The sequence below is a fragment of the Alosa pseudoharengus genome, unplaced genomic scaffold (genome assembly GCF_046254945.1).
Source record: "Alosa pseudoharengus isolate Yale_2024_CS ecotype anadromous, Long Island Sound unplaced genomic scaffold, YU_APseudo_1.1 YU_APseudo_1.1_scf_2, whole genome shotgun sequence".
NCBI lineage: Eukaryota > Metazoa > Chordata > Actinopteri > Clupeiformes > Clupeidae > Alosa > Alosa pseudoharengus.
In genome coordinates, this window is record NW_027468663.1 from 1,410,969 (window position 1) to 1,428,209 (window position 17,241).

The 17,241-nt window shown below is 38.9% G+C and overlaps 1 protein-coding gene across 1 annotated transcript in view; it reads left to right on the forward strand.

Moving 5' to 3' along the window:
• Positions 1–17,241, forward strand: part of wls (Wnt ligand secretion mediator) — a 218,132-nt gene that overhangs the window by 167,349 nt on the left and 33,542 nt on the right. The window contains exons 8-11 of the mRNA XM_076293367.1: positions 8,821–8,884; positions 12,622–12,765; positions 14,955–15,038; positions 15,204–15,357. Of these exons, the coding sequence (XP_076149482.1) occupies positions 8,821–8,884; positions 12,622–12,765; positions 14,955–15,038; positions 15,204–15,357 (446 nt within the window). The remainder of the gene's footprint in view (positions 1–8,820; positions 8,885–12,621; positions 12,766–14,954; positions 15,039–15,203; positions 15,358–17,241) is intronic.

Consider the following 17,241-nt stretch of genomic DNA (forward strand, 5'->3'; position numbering starts at 1 on the left):
GACTTACACAGTTCTGAATGCTTCGGTTTACATGTAGATACCCTCATTATGCTACGGTGTAAGTGTGTTGCTATTTGGAGCCTTGGTAGCTATTTATTTTTACTACGTTTAGTTCAAGTGCTCTGGTTCAAGCATCGTTGTGTTTGGTGGGTCAGGTGACGAGCCGTCGGATCACAGCACAGCACCCAGAATGCATTGCAACACACCGTCTTAAAGGGACTCATCGTTAGGTCGGCTTTAAATAGCATACAGAACCTATAGCAATATAACGTTGTCTATAAGCTCCACAGATCGTGGCAAGACAATTGAATTGATTGTGGACTTCTTGCCGGGCAATGATGAGTAACTTAATATGAATAGTAATGATGCGTGGATGTGCATAATATCTGTATGAAAGTGTGTTTCTCAATGTAATAATCTATACAACTGTACACATAACTAAGTTTAAATGGAGCTGACTGGGCTGAATGGATTGGGAAAATACTTTATTTATTTATTTTTTTAATGACCTATATGAACATGGTTTGGCTGCTGGCAAGGCATTGAACTGGGCTGAATGGATTTGGAATATATATATATATATATATTATATATATTTTTTTTTTTTTAATGACCTGTATCAACATGGATTGGCTTTAAAAAAAGATGGCAGAGCGCGCGTGACTTTTACATTACCTTTACACTTAGTGCTGGCAAGGCATTGAACTGGGCTTCATTCGAGGATTCTAACGGTACCTCATTCATGAAAATTGGACATACTGGTCAAAAGTTACATGCACACACCTTCATATACACAGACATACTAGGAGCAGTAGTTCGGCCAAAAAGTGGGTGAATAGGAAGATATAATAACTAGAATTGCGGTTCCGAGGAACTGCAAGAGTGGGTTTGATCAGGGGCATGGAACTCGGCCTCATCCAAGGATTCCAACGGTACCTCATTTATGAAAATCGGACATACGGGTCAAAAGTTACATGCACACACCTTCATATACACAGACAGCCCAGCCCAGCTCATTAGAGCTCTGCCAGGTGGCTTAGAACTCTTCCAGGTGCAAGCTTAAGCAATTAGAGCTGTGATGTCACAATCGAAATTTGAATTCTGAACATTCCGCCATTCATTTCAATGGGCCCAAAAAACGCAGAAAAACGGGAATACCGCGAAAACGACAAGGGCCAGCGACACGAAATCAACAAGCAAGTTACACCGGTTCGGGCCTGAATTTTTGGAGTTCGAACCGCGTCGATAGCTCAAACGGTCTAGGAGCAGTAGTTCGGCCAAAAAGTGGGTGAAAAGGAATAATAAATAAACTAGAATTGTGGTTCCGAGGAACTGCAAGAGTGGGTTTGATCAGGAGCATGGAACTCGGCCTCATCCAAGGATTCCAACGGTACCTCATTTATGAAAATCGGACATACGGGTCAAAAGTTACATGAACACACCTTCATATACACAGACAGCCCAGCCCAGCCCATTAGAGCTCTGCCAGGTGGCTTAGAACTCTTCCAGGTGCAAGCTTAAGCAATTAGAGCTGTGATGTCACAATCGAAATTTGAATTCTGAACATTCCGCCATTCATTTCAATGGGCCCAAAAAACGCAGAAAAACGGGAATACCGCGAAAACGACAAGGGCCAGCGACACGAAATTAACAAGCAAGTTACACCGGTTCGGGCCTGAATTTTTGGAGTTCGAACCGCGTTGATAGCTCAAACGGTCTAGGAGCAGTAGTTCGGCCAAAAAGTGGGTGAAAAGGAATAATAAATAAACTAGAATTGCGGTTCCGAGGAACTGCAAGAGTGGGTTTGATCAGGGGCATGGAACTCGGCCTCATCCAAGGATTCCAACGGTACCTCATTTATGAAAATCGGACATACGGGTCAAAAGTTACATGCACACACCTTCATATACACAGACAGCCCAGCCCAGCCCATTATAGCTCTGCCAGGTGGCTTAGAACTCTTCCAGGTGCAAGCTTAAGCAATTAGAGCTGTGATGTCACAATCGAAATTTGAATTCTGAACATTCCGCCATTCATTTCAATGGGCCCAAAAAACGCAGAAAAACGGGAATACCGCGAAAACGACAAGGGCCAGCGACACGAAATCAACAAGCAAGTTACACCGGTTCGGGCCTGAATTTTTGGAGTTCGAACCGCGTCGATAGCTCAAACGGTCTAGGAGCAGTAGTTCGGCCAAAAAGTGGGTGAACAGGAATAATAAATAATAATAATAAGAAGAAAACTTAAGAAGAACAATAGTGGGCTTACTCCGCAAGCCCACAGCGTCTTGCTGGATCAAACCCACTAATAAATAAAGTAAACTTAAGAAGAACAATAGTGGTCTTGCTGGATCAAACCCACTAATAATAAGAAAACTTAAGAAGAACAATAGTGGGCTTGCTGGATCAAACCCACTAATAAAGAAATAAAGAAAACTTAAGAAGAACAATAGTGGTCTTGCTGGATCAAACCCACTAATAATAATAACTAGAAAACGCAATTCCAGGGAATTACTAGTGCATGAAAATGCAAAACATATGGTGTGAAATATATTGTTAAAACAGATGATGTGCTAATTGGCAACCAACATGAAGAGGTTTAATATAGTTGGAATGACTGAACTAGGTAGATGAGGTTTAATATAGTTGGAATGACTGAACAGTTAAATAGGTGGATAGTTTAAAAGGTTAAATTATTTGCTAGGTAGACGAGGTTTAATATAGTTGGAATGACTGGACAGTTAAATAGGTGGATAGTTTAAATGGTTAAATTATTTGCTAGGTAGATGAGGTTTAATATAGTTGGAATGACTGAACTAGGTAGATGAGGTTTAATATAGTTGGAATGACTGAACAGTTAAATAGGTGGATAGTGTAAAAGGTTAAATTATTTGCTAGGTAGATGAGGTTTAATATAGTTAGAATGACTGAACGAGGTAGATGAGGTTTAATAGGCTATAGTTGGAATGACTGAACTAGGTAGATGAGGTTTAATACAGTTGGAATGACTAAACAGTTAAATAGGTGGATGGTTTAAAAGGTTAAATTATTTGCAGGTAGATGAGGTTTAATATAGTTGGAATGACTGAATAGTTAAATAGGTGGACAGTTTAAATGGTTAAATTATTTAATGGGGAATTATTGTAGTGAGGACTTTTATTTTGAAACAGTTGTGGACAGAGGAAACAGTTTAACATGATGTGTAGTCACCACCTGGCAGAAGATTCTAATTGCTGTGATGTCATAAAGGCCCAATGTTAAGTCAAAGGGGAAATTTTGAATAGTTTTTAATTAATAGTTTAAAATGTATAAAAGTTACAAAGATGAAAAATACATGGTTATGGTTATGGTTATGGTTATGGATTTAGCAGACGCCTTTGTCCAAAGCGACATATAAATACAAAACAACATAATAATATTTAAAAATGAACAGGGAACAGATTAAAATCTAGGTCAAATATAGTAAGGAGAATAGTTGTAGTACACAATAATATCAATTCAATCAATAGCCTAATAAAAAAAGCAATGTAAAAAAGGGGAAAGGCAATAATAAAACAATAATGTCAATTCAATCAATAATATAAAAACGATAACATGCTAAGACTACATTAAGGAGAATATCAATAATAAACAATAATGTCAAATTAATTAACAGCCCAATTAAATAAAACATCATTATATAAACATAGCACCCATGTCCTAAGTAAGACCTACGTAACATAGTTTGAATGAAGTTTCTATGTTAAACGGTTGAAGCTGCATTAAACGCGTTAGAAGAAGATTAATAATAAGAATAAAAAGCCTAGGAAGAACAGTACAGTGCATTTTCATGCACTGTAATAAGAAAACTTAAGAAGAACAATAGTGGTCTTGCTGGATCAAACCCACTAACTAGAGTTGCGGTTCCGAGGAACTGCAAGAGTGGGTTTGATCAGGGGCATGGAACTCGGCCTCATCCAAGGATTCCAACGGTACCTCATTTATGAAAATCGGACATACGGGTCAAAAGTTACATGCACACACCTTCATATACACAGACATTGCCAGATGGCTTAGAACTCTGCCAGGTGCAAGCTTAAGCAATTACAGCTGTGATGTCATAATCGAAATTAGAATCCTGAACATTCCGCCATTCATTTCAATGGGGCCGAAAAACGGGAATAACGCGAAAACGACAAGGGCCAGCTACACGAAAGTAACAAGCTCCCTACACTGGTTCGGGCCTGAATTTTTGGAGTTTGAACCGTGTCGATAGCTCAAACGGTCTAGGTTTGAGGAATAATAAAGAAATAAAGAAAACTTAAGAAGAACAATAGTGGGCTTGCTCCGCAAGCCCACAGCATGGCTTACTAATAATGTTAGAAATAAAACTATCAACACAGACATTTACATCGATAGTCTGGCGTTATAATTTATTTGCCTCGGGTGTACTTTGGAGTGGGTAAGATGTGCACCAAATCAAAGTGTATTTTCCAGTATGACACCAAGTTGGTGTACATCTGGTTATTGTCTGGTTTACTGCTTGCTTGAGTAGGCCACCTTTGTTTGTTCAATGCCCATTTACTCATCTCCCACTCTAAAAAAGTTAAAGATTCTTGAATCTTTTCATTCATTAAGTCATGGAAATTCAGCTTTTGTTGTCAGGGAAAGTCATGGAATTTTACATCTGATTTAGTGTTGGAACCCTGTTATTAAGACAACTTGGCATTAAACAGGATGACATTGCCAGAGGATGTCTTTGTCTTGACAGCTTGACATAAACAGAAAATCCACCTTGTTGTATTCATGACATGTTGACATAACAATTATTATAAATATAGCTGCAAGCAGCAATGAGGGGGCCAAGCAGATAAGCAGGAGTTTGGATTGGACTGGACTGGACATACCAAGTTTGGTTTAAATCGGTGAAAGTGTTGATAATTATAGCACCCCTAGTGGTGAAAGCACACCAAATTAATTGTGCATCCTCAGGATCTATTCCCAAGTCCACATACCAAGTTTGGTTGCGATAGGTGAAAGTGTTGCTAATCATAGAGCCCCTAGTGGTCAAATGTCACCAAATTTATTGTCGGTCCTTAGGATGTGTTTACGAATCAACGTATCAAGTTTGGTGTCGATACGTAAAAGTCTTTCTAATTATAGCGCCCCTAGTGGTCAAAGTATACCAAATGTATTGTGTGTCCTCAGGATTGGGTCCCGAGTCCATGTACCAAGTTTGGTTTTGATAGATAAAGGCCTTGCTGAGATATGAGCTAATTTTGTGTATCTCTAGCGCCCCCCTAATGGTCGAAGGTCACCAAATGTATTGTGTGTCCTCAGAATGGGGTCTCAAGTCCATGTACCAAGTTTGGTTTCAATATGTGTAAGCATTGCTGAGATATGAGCCTACTTCCTGTGATTATAGCGCCACACAGTGGTCAAAATTTACCAAATTTCTTGAGCCTCCTCCTAATTGGGTTCTGAGCCCATGTAACAAGTTTGGTTTTGATACGTGAAAGTATTACTGAGATATCCCTTCACTTCCTGTTTGGTGGCTTCGCCGCCAATTTTGATTGGCTGTTACGGGCGAACGGTTTTAGGTTTGAAGACAAAAAGGGATAACTTTTTTGAGGCTTCGACTGAAGATTTGTGTGTCAAGTTTGGTGTCAATCGGACAAACTTGGTGACCTGTGAAAACTTTTAGGTGTTTTTTATTAAATCCAATATGGCGGCCGAATCAATTAGGATGACATCACAGTTTTGCTTGGGTCAGCCTAAGGACCTCCAACTGTATTAACAGACCCCACTAGTACATTTTAATTCCAAACACAACAGCAGCTACAGGCCAAAACACATTGTTCCTAATTGCAGCGCCCCCTAGAGGTCAAAGGTCACTAAAGTATTTGAACATCCTCCTGATGGAGTCTTGAGTCTACATACTAAGTTTGGTTATGATACATGAAATGGTTGCGGAGATATGAGCTCACTTCCTGTTTGGCGGCTTCGCCACAAATTTCGATTGGCTGCTACGGGCAAACGCTTCCGTCAATTGTTATGGAAATCAAAGCACTGATAAGGCATGGTCTGAAGATGGTCTGTGCCAATTTTGGTGAGGATCCGATGAAATTTGTGACCTAGGGAAATTTGATAGTGGTTTTGATTAAATCCAATATGGCGGCCAAATCAAATATGTTGTTGTCATGAATTGCCATCTGTCGACATAAGGATCTTCCACAGTATTACCAGACACCACTAGTACATTGTAATTCTAGGCACAACAGCAGCTACAGTCCAAAAGGCATGTTACTGATTTACAGCGCCCCCTAGAGGTCAGAGGTCACCAAATTTATAGAGCGTCCTCCTGATGGGGTCATGAGTCCATATACCAAGTTTGGATTTGATGACTGCAAGGGTTGCTGAGATATGAGCTCACTTCCTGTTTGGCGGATTCGCCGCAAATTTTGATTGGCTGTTACGGGCGAACGGTAATACTTCCGAAGACGAAAAGTGATAACTTTTGTGAGGCTTGGTCTGAAGATGATCTGTGTAAAATTTGGTGGGAATCAGAGAAAGTATGTGACCCCTGATACATTTTAAGTGTTTTTGATGAAATCCAAAATGGCGGAAAATCCATCATGGCGGAAAATGACGTCATAGGGTGCGTTGAACTCGGCTTGGTCCAAGGATTCCAACGACACCTGACTTTTGAAAATCGGACCTACTGTACGGGTCAAAAGTTACGTGAGTGAACACACTTCCAACTTTGGCCTGTTGGTGGCGCTAGAGGGTTCGAGTTGCCGACATGAAACTTGGTGAAATGAATCATGGGACCGTCCCCAATTAGTGTGCCAAATTTCCCAACTTTTTACCAGACGGTTCTATGGGCTGCCATTGACTTCCATTGCATATAATAATAATAATAGGAAAACGTAGAAACTATCGGCAGTTCGCTGCTTGGCCCCCAATTAGATGTGCAAGGTTAGAGACCAATTCTAGCACTTGGTCAGATAGATGTGTGACCGGATATTTCACAAAACTGACTGTCATGACACCATTATGACAGTGTCACAAATACATTCTTTGACCTAAAGTAAAGTGGTACAATTTTGATTTGTCTTTAAGATATCATGAAGAATAAGAATGTATGTCATGACACCATTATGACAGTGTAACGAATGCATTCTTTGACCTAAAGTAAAGTGATACCATCTTGCTTTGTCATTAAGATATAAAGAAGATTGACTGGATGTCATGACACCATTATGACAGTGTAACAAATACATTTTTTGAACTCAAGTACCATTTTGATGTCATTAAGATATCATGAAGGATAAGACTTGTCTTAAGAAGTGCCATCGCACACCAAATTACCTTCCTAACACATTATCATGGGATGTAAAAAATCTTTGGTTTTGTAACACGATGACCAAGATCAACACTCACACGCAGTAATTAAATAAAGAATGTATTTGTTTCATTCCATGAATCTCGGAATTGCTTTAAAAAGCTTAAACTTTTTCCTATGTTTTTAGTCGCTTTGGTTAATGTAATGTAATGTAATGTAATGTAATGTAATGTTAATGCATTTAGACCAGTGTTTCTCAAACTTTTTCAGAAGAAGGACCACTTAACCAATAAAAAAGAAACGCACGGACCACCTATCTAAAAAAAAAACAATAGACCTACTTCAACAGTATATTAGCCTACACAATAGGCCTACTCACTGAACCACCTTACTTATTGTCTTTGCACTTTGCTTATTGTGTCAGAGGATTAATATGATTTAAATTGGCATATCTTACATAGACAGTGCTGGAGAACTGTTTGGATTTATATACAAGTTGGTTCAATATTGCAAACAACTCATCTATTTTATATTTTACCACATCTGCTCGCGGACCACTTGGGATAGCTTGCGGACCACCAGTGGTCACCGGACCACACTTTTAGAAACACTGATCTAGACACTAGGTGGCCCTGTTGTATTAAATTTCACAGAGCCGTATACAGAGGAGGTACTGCAGGGGGTCCACCAAATAATTTAATCTGAAGCTATTTTTTTCCTCTTCCCAAAATTAAAAACATCCTATAGGCTACATAAACATAAACAGAACGTAGAAAAGATGTTTTCTATTAGTTTATAAAATAACATTCAGGCTACACAGGAGTCTTCATGCAATCATGTGATCACCGTGGGAAAATGCATCAAAACACGTGACCTCCATCTGCCCCAGAATCTGTGCCACTCACTAGGGTCAGACCTCTCACTAAGTTGGCTATAAGATATTGCATCCATACTCAAGCTTAATTCTTTGTCGCTCCATAATTAAAATGTGATGGCTAACTGTAAATTTGATGATACACAGGGTATTTTTTTGGCAATATTGCCGGCAACACTGTTTGTAACTTTGTTAGAAAAAACACCGCTAGTTAGCTAAATCCCATTCAATCTCAATGGAGCAATATGTCGAAGTCCAAAACAGTGTGGGCTGCAATGGGAGTCTTGAACCTACACATCCACGAGGACCTACACATCCAAACGAGGACATTTCTTACCGATTCTAAACTCCTGAACAATAGCATATAATTCTCGAAATTGTCTCGGCAGTATAAAAATGATAATGTTTTACTCTACAGCTACAGATATTCTACTCTACAGATATTTAGAAAATTATATTTTCTAACATTTTTATTGTCTTTTATATTTTATTTTAACTGGTAATATTAAAGAAAATTGTGATTCCACCCACAAATACACATAAGAACATTGTGGTATTCTGTCCAAGCTTTTTTAGAGTACATTTTGAAATAACAATTGTATGTCTTGTTTCTTTTTATCCAGAGGAGTGCAGTTGAAAAACCCATTCTTCAGCATCTGGGCCTCAGAAGTTGGGACAGAATTGGCTGTATCCTTGATACCTTTGATAAGTCATTGACTAGCCACTTAACACACAAATATTTTTTTTTTTTTTTTTTTATCAAATCAAAATTATTTGTCACATACAAGTATACAAAGTACAATTTGTAGTGAAATTTTTAGTCACCTGACTCCAATGCCTCCATTTAATGCTTACTTCCATAGGTTTTTGCGAACGTAGCGTTATCAGCACCATGGCCAACCCGCAGAAACCGCATGCTATGACGGTTACACTAATATTGTATTTATCAAACCTGTAGTTCATAGGGTAAACAGCCCCTTGCTCCACCCCCTACCACAATTAATCAACGTTAACAACTGAACAGCATACTTCAATCACAAGCGCAATTGAATGAAGTGAACTTATGACTACATTAAAAGGAATCAAACGTTTAGCGATCATGAAATAATACAATGCATGATGTCGATGTCTACAAGCAGGAAGATAATGAAGAACAGTAGTTCTACTCAAACTACTTGTGCACGTAGGCTATGGAAAATTGGTCAAATCTAGCAAGTAGGAAAGTTTAAGTGGATGACGTGAAATTAAGACATTCGAAAGGCCAGTGAAAGTTAATGTTGCTTTTGATATAGTACAAAGACGCAAAATTGGTGCTCTAATAACGATTCTGTTGTCTTTGAAAAGTTCTCTTACTGACACATTTAACCGCAATTTGGATTAACATCTGCTTTTACAAAGCGAAATATTTAGGCACAAAGTAGTGCAGTTTTCATACATACAGGGGAATGCCTAATTAGGCTCATTTTACGCTTCTCCCATCTTTTTACACGAAACTCCCACTTTCTCCTTACCCTTCTATGAATGCATAATGCATGAGACGGAAAAGCGCAATTTGACATTCTCAGCCCCCAGCGACGGGTAGTCTGCACTTTTACGTCATTGCGGTCTGTTTGTACGTACCTCGCCTTTTTTTAACGTGCATGTTGCGAAACAAATATGTCTGAAGCGGGCGCAAAAGTGTTAGTACATCTGGCCCTCAGTCCAAACTTTTCTTGTGCCTTATGATGTTTGCTAACAGATTTAATCTTAAACTGTTTTCTGTAGTCACGCAAGTGCACCTCTATTAGGTTACATTCAATCGAATCAAACTATTTCCCACAATTATGACTAGACGACAAACACATCTATAAGTCAATTCTTACAAGGGAGTTGAATCCTCAATGTTATTTTAAAATTGGCTACTGCTTGCTAGGCCAGAAGGGTATTCTATCAACCTCGCTAAAGGCCAAACCTGGCTTTAGTCTCGCTAATTTTAGTTCCGTTCCATTAGTGTGGTTTATGTGAATCCCAGCTTGGTAACTATGGGAATTTATGTATAATCTATATATTTATAGTATGATGAGGCATATAGGCCTAGGCTTCACATGGATTTGGAGACCCCAAAGCCACAGTGCATGGTTTGCAGTGAGGTGCTATCTAACCAGTCTAATGTTGTTCTCCACTCAGCTTTTTTAGCGTGAGAGCTCATAGACCAGTTGCATATTTTGATATTGTCATTTGTTATCATGTAGGGTGGCTAATTAAACATGATGCCTGGAATGCGTCAATAGAATGTGTTTTTATGTGTCGGATGGTGGGGGTACGCAAGCCGAGTCAGGATGTAAAAGGTGGTCCGCGAGGAAAAAATGTTTGGGAACCGCTGCCCTAGGCTACTAATGATTAAAATCACTTCATGTGTTGATGATTGTTCATGAATGTCAAAACAACTGTGTGCTACACAGATTAAACATTACATGACAAATTGAAGCCATTGCATTTCAGATCTTTATATTCCACAAACACTTTGGCAGAACTATGAGACTTATGGGAGACAATAGGCGATATTACGTGGATACCAATTTCTTTTATGGCCACCTACACCTAGTTTGGAGTGAACCCTTGTTGTATAAATGTATGCTTTCATTATTCTCCAATTTAGGCAACTATCTAATTTTTTTTTCTCTCTGTTCAATGGCGCTTGTAAATTGAACAGAAATCCTCTAGTATTGCCTTAATTTTACGACATATATCCTATTTTCGTCAATCTACTTTTCTACCTTGTGCACGAGCGGACATGAAGCTGACCTAAGCCTCGCTTGAATAAACAAAGGCAAGATGCAGCTAAATTGTGTTAATGGAACAACTTCAGCCCCAAGTGAAAGTCTATGCTAGTTTAAAGGAATACGCCACCCCTAGGTGAAATTGGGTCTCTCCCCGCAGTCCCTAGAGTTGGATGAGTGAGCCAAAGAGTGTTTGCGAGGAGCATTTCAAACCGGAGGACTACGAAGAGAAAATGCAGTATGCTACGAGAAAAATGCTGTTACATCTGAATGATACGGCCGTCCCATCCATTTTCAGTACAGAGGCATAACAGTGTTCCATGCCTGTAAGTATAATTTCTATCCTTCCTTAGGTTATACGTTGCTAAAGTTATAACTGAAACGTTAGTCCGACTCACATTGTCGCTTCCAGTTTTATTGTATAACTTCATTAGGCTGCCGTTTCACCCTATTGACAATATGACGACTTTACCTTTTACCGTTACCTGTCAGTCGGCATGGGTTGGCACACTCCACACTCACACCACCAGTTCGTGTTTGCTCTCGTTCGCTCATCCGACTCGCCTTGACCAGTCGCAACGTCCTCTCTTCCCAGATCCAAAGCTCGCAACTCCTCTTCAGTGAACTCAGGTTCGAAAAGGTAGGGTCTTGGATCTTTGTAGTCGAAGTCATCATCTTCGTCTATCGTGTAATTTTCCATATTCATCGCCATTAGAACTCTTAGAGAAAGCCCACCTGTCAGTGTCAGCCTAGTAGCAGAGAACTTGGTAGTCACGCTGGTGTATTGCCCGAAGTTGAGGGTTTACAGATGCTGCGTGATGTCTTTGCGCCTGGCAGCGGTGCTTTGCCGGTGCTATGCCCGAAAATAGTTCCAAATCTAAATTGGTCTAGTAAATCCCTTCGTGTTAATTTGCATTGATATTTGTACTCGATGTGAATGTACAGGTTACGAGAAATAATTATAAAAAATCTTGAGTTATTTGATTCACTTTTGCAACGACATGCTAGCTGGCAGCGCCGGTTTACAGCGACTACGCTAAGCTAAAGCTAACCGGGCCGTTTCTAGATTAGGACAATGGCTGGGTCGGCTATAAAACGCATTGGCTCACTCATCCAACTCTAGGGACTGCGGGGAGAGACCCAATTTCACCTAGGGGTGGCGTATTCCTTTAAGCCAGGCTATTTCTGTTAAGTGCCACCTTCATTTTGATGGAATACCCCTCAGGTCCTTAGCCACTATGCCATCACTGCCCCAAAACACAACAAAGGATACAAAATGAATAGATGATTAATGATATGTACATGTTTACACAATATGAAACTTTTTGGAAATGTATGTTTCTGGTAGAATGGCCCAAAAGCAGATGTAAAGTGAATGCATTGTCATGTGTCCCAGGCATAGTCCTTATTCAGTATATGTATAGACTGGACAAAAGCTTTTCCTCAGGTCTTCAGGCAGCAGTAACTCTTCCCTGAGTAGGCTTATCACAATAGGCTATTGTGATAACTGGGATCTTTGATTTGGTTGACTCTGGACCGAAAATCGTATTATTTATATTTCTAAATATACTTTTATTTGTGATTTGGTATACAAATTGCAATTTGCATTGAGTGCAGACATTTTTTGTTGTCATTTTATGTTTTCCCTAATTGAGTATCATTCAGATGGCCTTCATCATTGTGGCAGGAATCTGTGCTTGTCTCTATTTTCTCTTCCTGTGCTTCATGGTCTTCCAGGTATTCCGTAACATTAGTTGCAAGCGCTCATCACTCCCTGCCATGACCAAAGCACGTCGGCTTCATTATGAGGTTTGTTCATACTTGCATAAAGAAGCCATTGTGGATCCATAGATGCCTGACCCCCAAATTTACACCAACAATTTTATCCTGGTTTACAAAGTAAGGTTTATGTAGGAAAGGATAGTGATGATAGAAGGTTTGTGAAGCTTATGTTGTGACCACTTGGCCCAGGGTGGAAGCGGCATGAAGGGGAGACAACACTAAAGTATATATGAAATATTTACAATAATCAGTATGTGTAAGGCAAAGCAAAACTGGTGTAAGTCAGTATATGTACATGTGGTGCAAAAAGGATCAATTTAAAGGGGAACGCAGGGTGCAGCAAGTTACGCCAAGAGAGTGCAAGAGCAAGTGATCGATAGCAAAGTGAAGGCCACAGATTTTATCCAATTAGGCCATCAATGGAGCTTTTAATCATGTCATCATAGACTAATAACCAATCAGATTGTCTTATTTTCTGAAAATCCACCTGAAGTGACACTGCTCCCACATTTGTCCCAAGTTGCTATGCTCTGATGGTGTGTACGTAGATATCAGTCGCAGGTGGGCTATAATTATTTATAATTACAACAGAATAAGTTAAGAAAAGGATTAATGGAGGAAACTGATGTCGCTGCTGATCTGAGCAGTAATAAACTGTTAACACTCAAATAAAGCATGTTCTTCAGGTAGAAAGACTGAGCACTCTGACATTAAGTTATATTATTCTTGAAAACTTTCATGTTACATCAACATCATTGGAATAACAATACATTTCACAGGAAGCCTAAAGACATAGACATAGGCTCTACTATAAACAGTTCACCTATGATAAGGTGGTATAGTCATTTGTCTGTGATAATGTTAGTTGTCGGGACACTTTTTTTTTAGTTCAAAGATTCTGATTGTAAACTTAGTCAATTCCCTGTTAGTGGTACACCTCGACATTTCTTAGGTTTTATGCCTGAGTAATGTCAAAACCATAATTGATTGTTAATCATTGGTTTCTCTTATTCTCCCTATGTTAAGGCGAGACACTACAGGTGAATAGGGTAAAATTTTTAAATAATAGACATCACCATGAAACTTCCTCAGTTGATTACTTACACAAGTATGAACAAAAAATGTATTACAAGTTTTTGAAATTCGAATGTTTAATTATGCAAATTAGGCATTATCTCATTAAATATGCGCAAATTTGCATATATTTTCGGTAGATAGATCTGAACATATGATAAAGCCTGGTACAAAATTATTCTTTCATTTTGTTTGCATACAAGATAAAAATAAAATTACAGAGGGATTTCAGGATATCTGCTTTCATTACCTAGGAAATCAGAATATACTGTCCATAGCCTTAAAAAATCGATTTTTGCCTTATATTTTTTATTAAAATGACACATAAATCAGGCCAGGAATGATTTATTAACAAATCCCTCTGTAAATATCTTCAGAATACTGCTAAGTGTATATCTGGAAAGTTTGGTGTACATAGGTGCTACATAGGCTGAGATGTTTCTACTGGAAAATGATAAAAACTCAATTTGAGAAAACAGCCTTGGAACACAGACAAGAGATTCCGTTCTCAGCCTAGACTCGCCTTTGAACTTTCGCGATTGGTTGCGGTTACAAAGGAAGTGTCCATATTTGGATAGCACAACGTCATGCAGGAAAAACAGAGCTTTCCAACGGTACTACACATGTTATGTTTTGTATCACAGTCGCGGTAGAGCATGAAACGTTAGAAGACTAACTTTTGGTGAATTTAGGAGAAATATACAGGCGCGAGTAGACAAAATGTAATGAAATAAACACCTAAATGTGTAAAACGGGCTTTGTTGTTGTAGTAGTGTGAAAGAATACATGCTAAGGTAGCAAATTAGCCCAAAATCTCGAAATTGACCAGTGCATGAAAAAACGATGTTTTCACCTGCCGTGTCTCGCCTTAAGTTTAACCTTGCCATTGCAAAAGCAATGCATGCATCTGCTAATTTATTGACTAAATGGTCCAATATGACCTTAGTGTCAAAAGGTATGTGAACCCCTCTTTCCGTGAACTGGTGTGAACCTTGCATAGATAACCTCAAACAAATCTTTCTCTCAACTGTGAAAACTGTGGTGTTTTACCACCCTTGTAAGTCTTATCAATGTATTGATATCTGAAATAAGTCACAATAGAATAACCATACCTTATCATTTCTGACCCCAATTTCTCACAGGGTCTAATCTTTCGTTTCAAGTTTCTTATGCTCGTCACACTGGCATGTGCAGCAATGACTGTCATTTTCTTCATCATCAGTCAGGTATGCTGTTTAAATAAATCGTATAATAAATCATATTTTAATTGACATTTTAAAACATTGTGTATTTGTGTTGAGTTCTGAAAAAAAAAAACAGGATTTTGTTTCTATGCTTCAATATTATGGGCTTGTGATTGCAAATTCTGGTCTCCTTATACAAAAAAATAGGTGAATGAAGGTCATTGGCATTGGGGAGACTACACCGTTGAGGTGAACAGTGCATTCTTCACTGGAATATACGGCATGTGGAACCTCTACGTTTTTGCACTTCTGTTCCTGTATGCACCATCACATAAACACTACGGCGATGAGCAGTCAAGTGGTAAGGACTTCACTTACAGAAAGATAATTCCTCAACCCTTCGGAGAAAAATGAGATCAATTATGTTTTTATGAGTGGAATTGGGATTATAATTGGCATCAAATACATGTCATAGTTCCATATCATAAAAACTAAATTATTCTCATTCAAGACATAAACAATTTTCTTTAAAGTAAATCCACTAACAATTTGTAGTGGGTATTGAAATCAATACCCAATAAGATGGCATATTAATTTCCCATAGAAATTTCAGCAGCAGTGCCCTTAGTTGCAGAAAGTCCTTAAATGACAACTTCTGGCGAATTTTATCAAATGTAATGGACAGATTGAGGGATACAAATATGGCATAACAATCAACAAATTCAAGGCATCTGCTGTGAAAAAATGCCATTTACAAAGCATAATAATTGCAGCACTTGAACTGGTCACAAAAACCTTAGCATCATTATAGATTAATCTTCAGTTTTTTCATTTACATTATTGGTAGAAATGAAAAGAAAGAAAGGAAATGGCAAAACACAAAAAAACTAGAAAATGTAATGAAATTGCCAGTGCATGAAAATGCAAAACATATATTAACATAAAATGCGAAACAAACTTATTTAGAAACAGTTGTGGCCAGAGGAAACAGTCGGCGGGAGTCATAGTGGATGACAACTTAATAACAAATCAACCCTTATGTTCATAAAATAAAAGCGGTGTTATACTCGATAAACGGGTTCTTTGCAAATAGAATAATTTCTTTACTTCTTTAAGTTAAACAGAATAATCTCCTTGAAGGGACGTTGTCTATATAGATCTCTAATTATGGTACCCACATTTAATGCACAATCAGATGAACACAGAAATAGTTGATTTATCACGTGTTGTATTGTAAAAATTGCACCACATCACATTTCCCCCGTATTGGATTCCATATATGACACAATCGCACAATAAACCTCACAATATTTCCCCCCTATACAATGTGGAAGTGTCCCCGTCGTAAACAGTTTGCTTAATTGCTCTGTTTCAGTGCTCAGTCCAAACAATCCACAGTTCCGCTTAGCGCGCACCAAATAATAATCCAAAAACAAAAACTCCGCGACTCAATCGGCACAACTGCGCTCCTCCAAGCAATAATAGATCCACCGTGCTTTCGCCTATTTCCCAGTTTCCACTTCCAAAGAAATCGCAGGCCTCGCACAAACAAATAAGGGACACAGTCAGCTGGCTCACCGATACCGAAGTTACTCCAGGATGTGAAAGTAATCCAAAAAAAGGTTGCGTGTATCACGATATTCCATATAATCCAAAAGAAACAAACTTCCTGTAGCTTCTGTTAGACCCAAACAATAGTTTTCTCTAACATCGATTTTCTACGCGAAATTCATCCAGAGCGGCCTGCAAGCCTGCGTTCACTCTCACAGATTACAATAGTAGCCTCCCCCTGGCCTCCTTCGTTCATTTAAGCAATATAGCACGAGTGAGAGTGGGGTTGGTCATGGATATTCCCACGGGTGTTGTTCGGCCGTAGCCACGAGGCCGGAGGCCGAGTGGCGCAGGCAACAACAGCCGTGGGAATATCCATGACCAATCCCACGATCACGAGTGCTATATTGCTTTTATACAACAATTCTACCACAAACTAAATAATCTGAAAACACCCCATTATTGTTTAAAAATGTTAATTTCGACATCGTTCTTACGCATCAAAAAATAGTTCCCTTTTCAAAAGACAGCGTCTTGGTTGCTAGGTAACCAACATTCCAGACCCATCTCGTTACGGGTCTTTGTGGTTTACATGTCTTCTTGAAAGAAATGTTGAAATCACATTCATATCTAGGTTTGCTGCATGCATGTTACAAGTACACTGGGCCATGTCATGTAAGGGACATGGTACTGC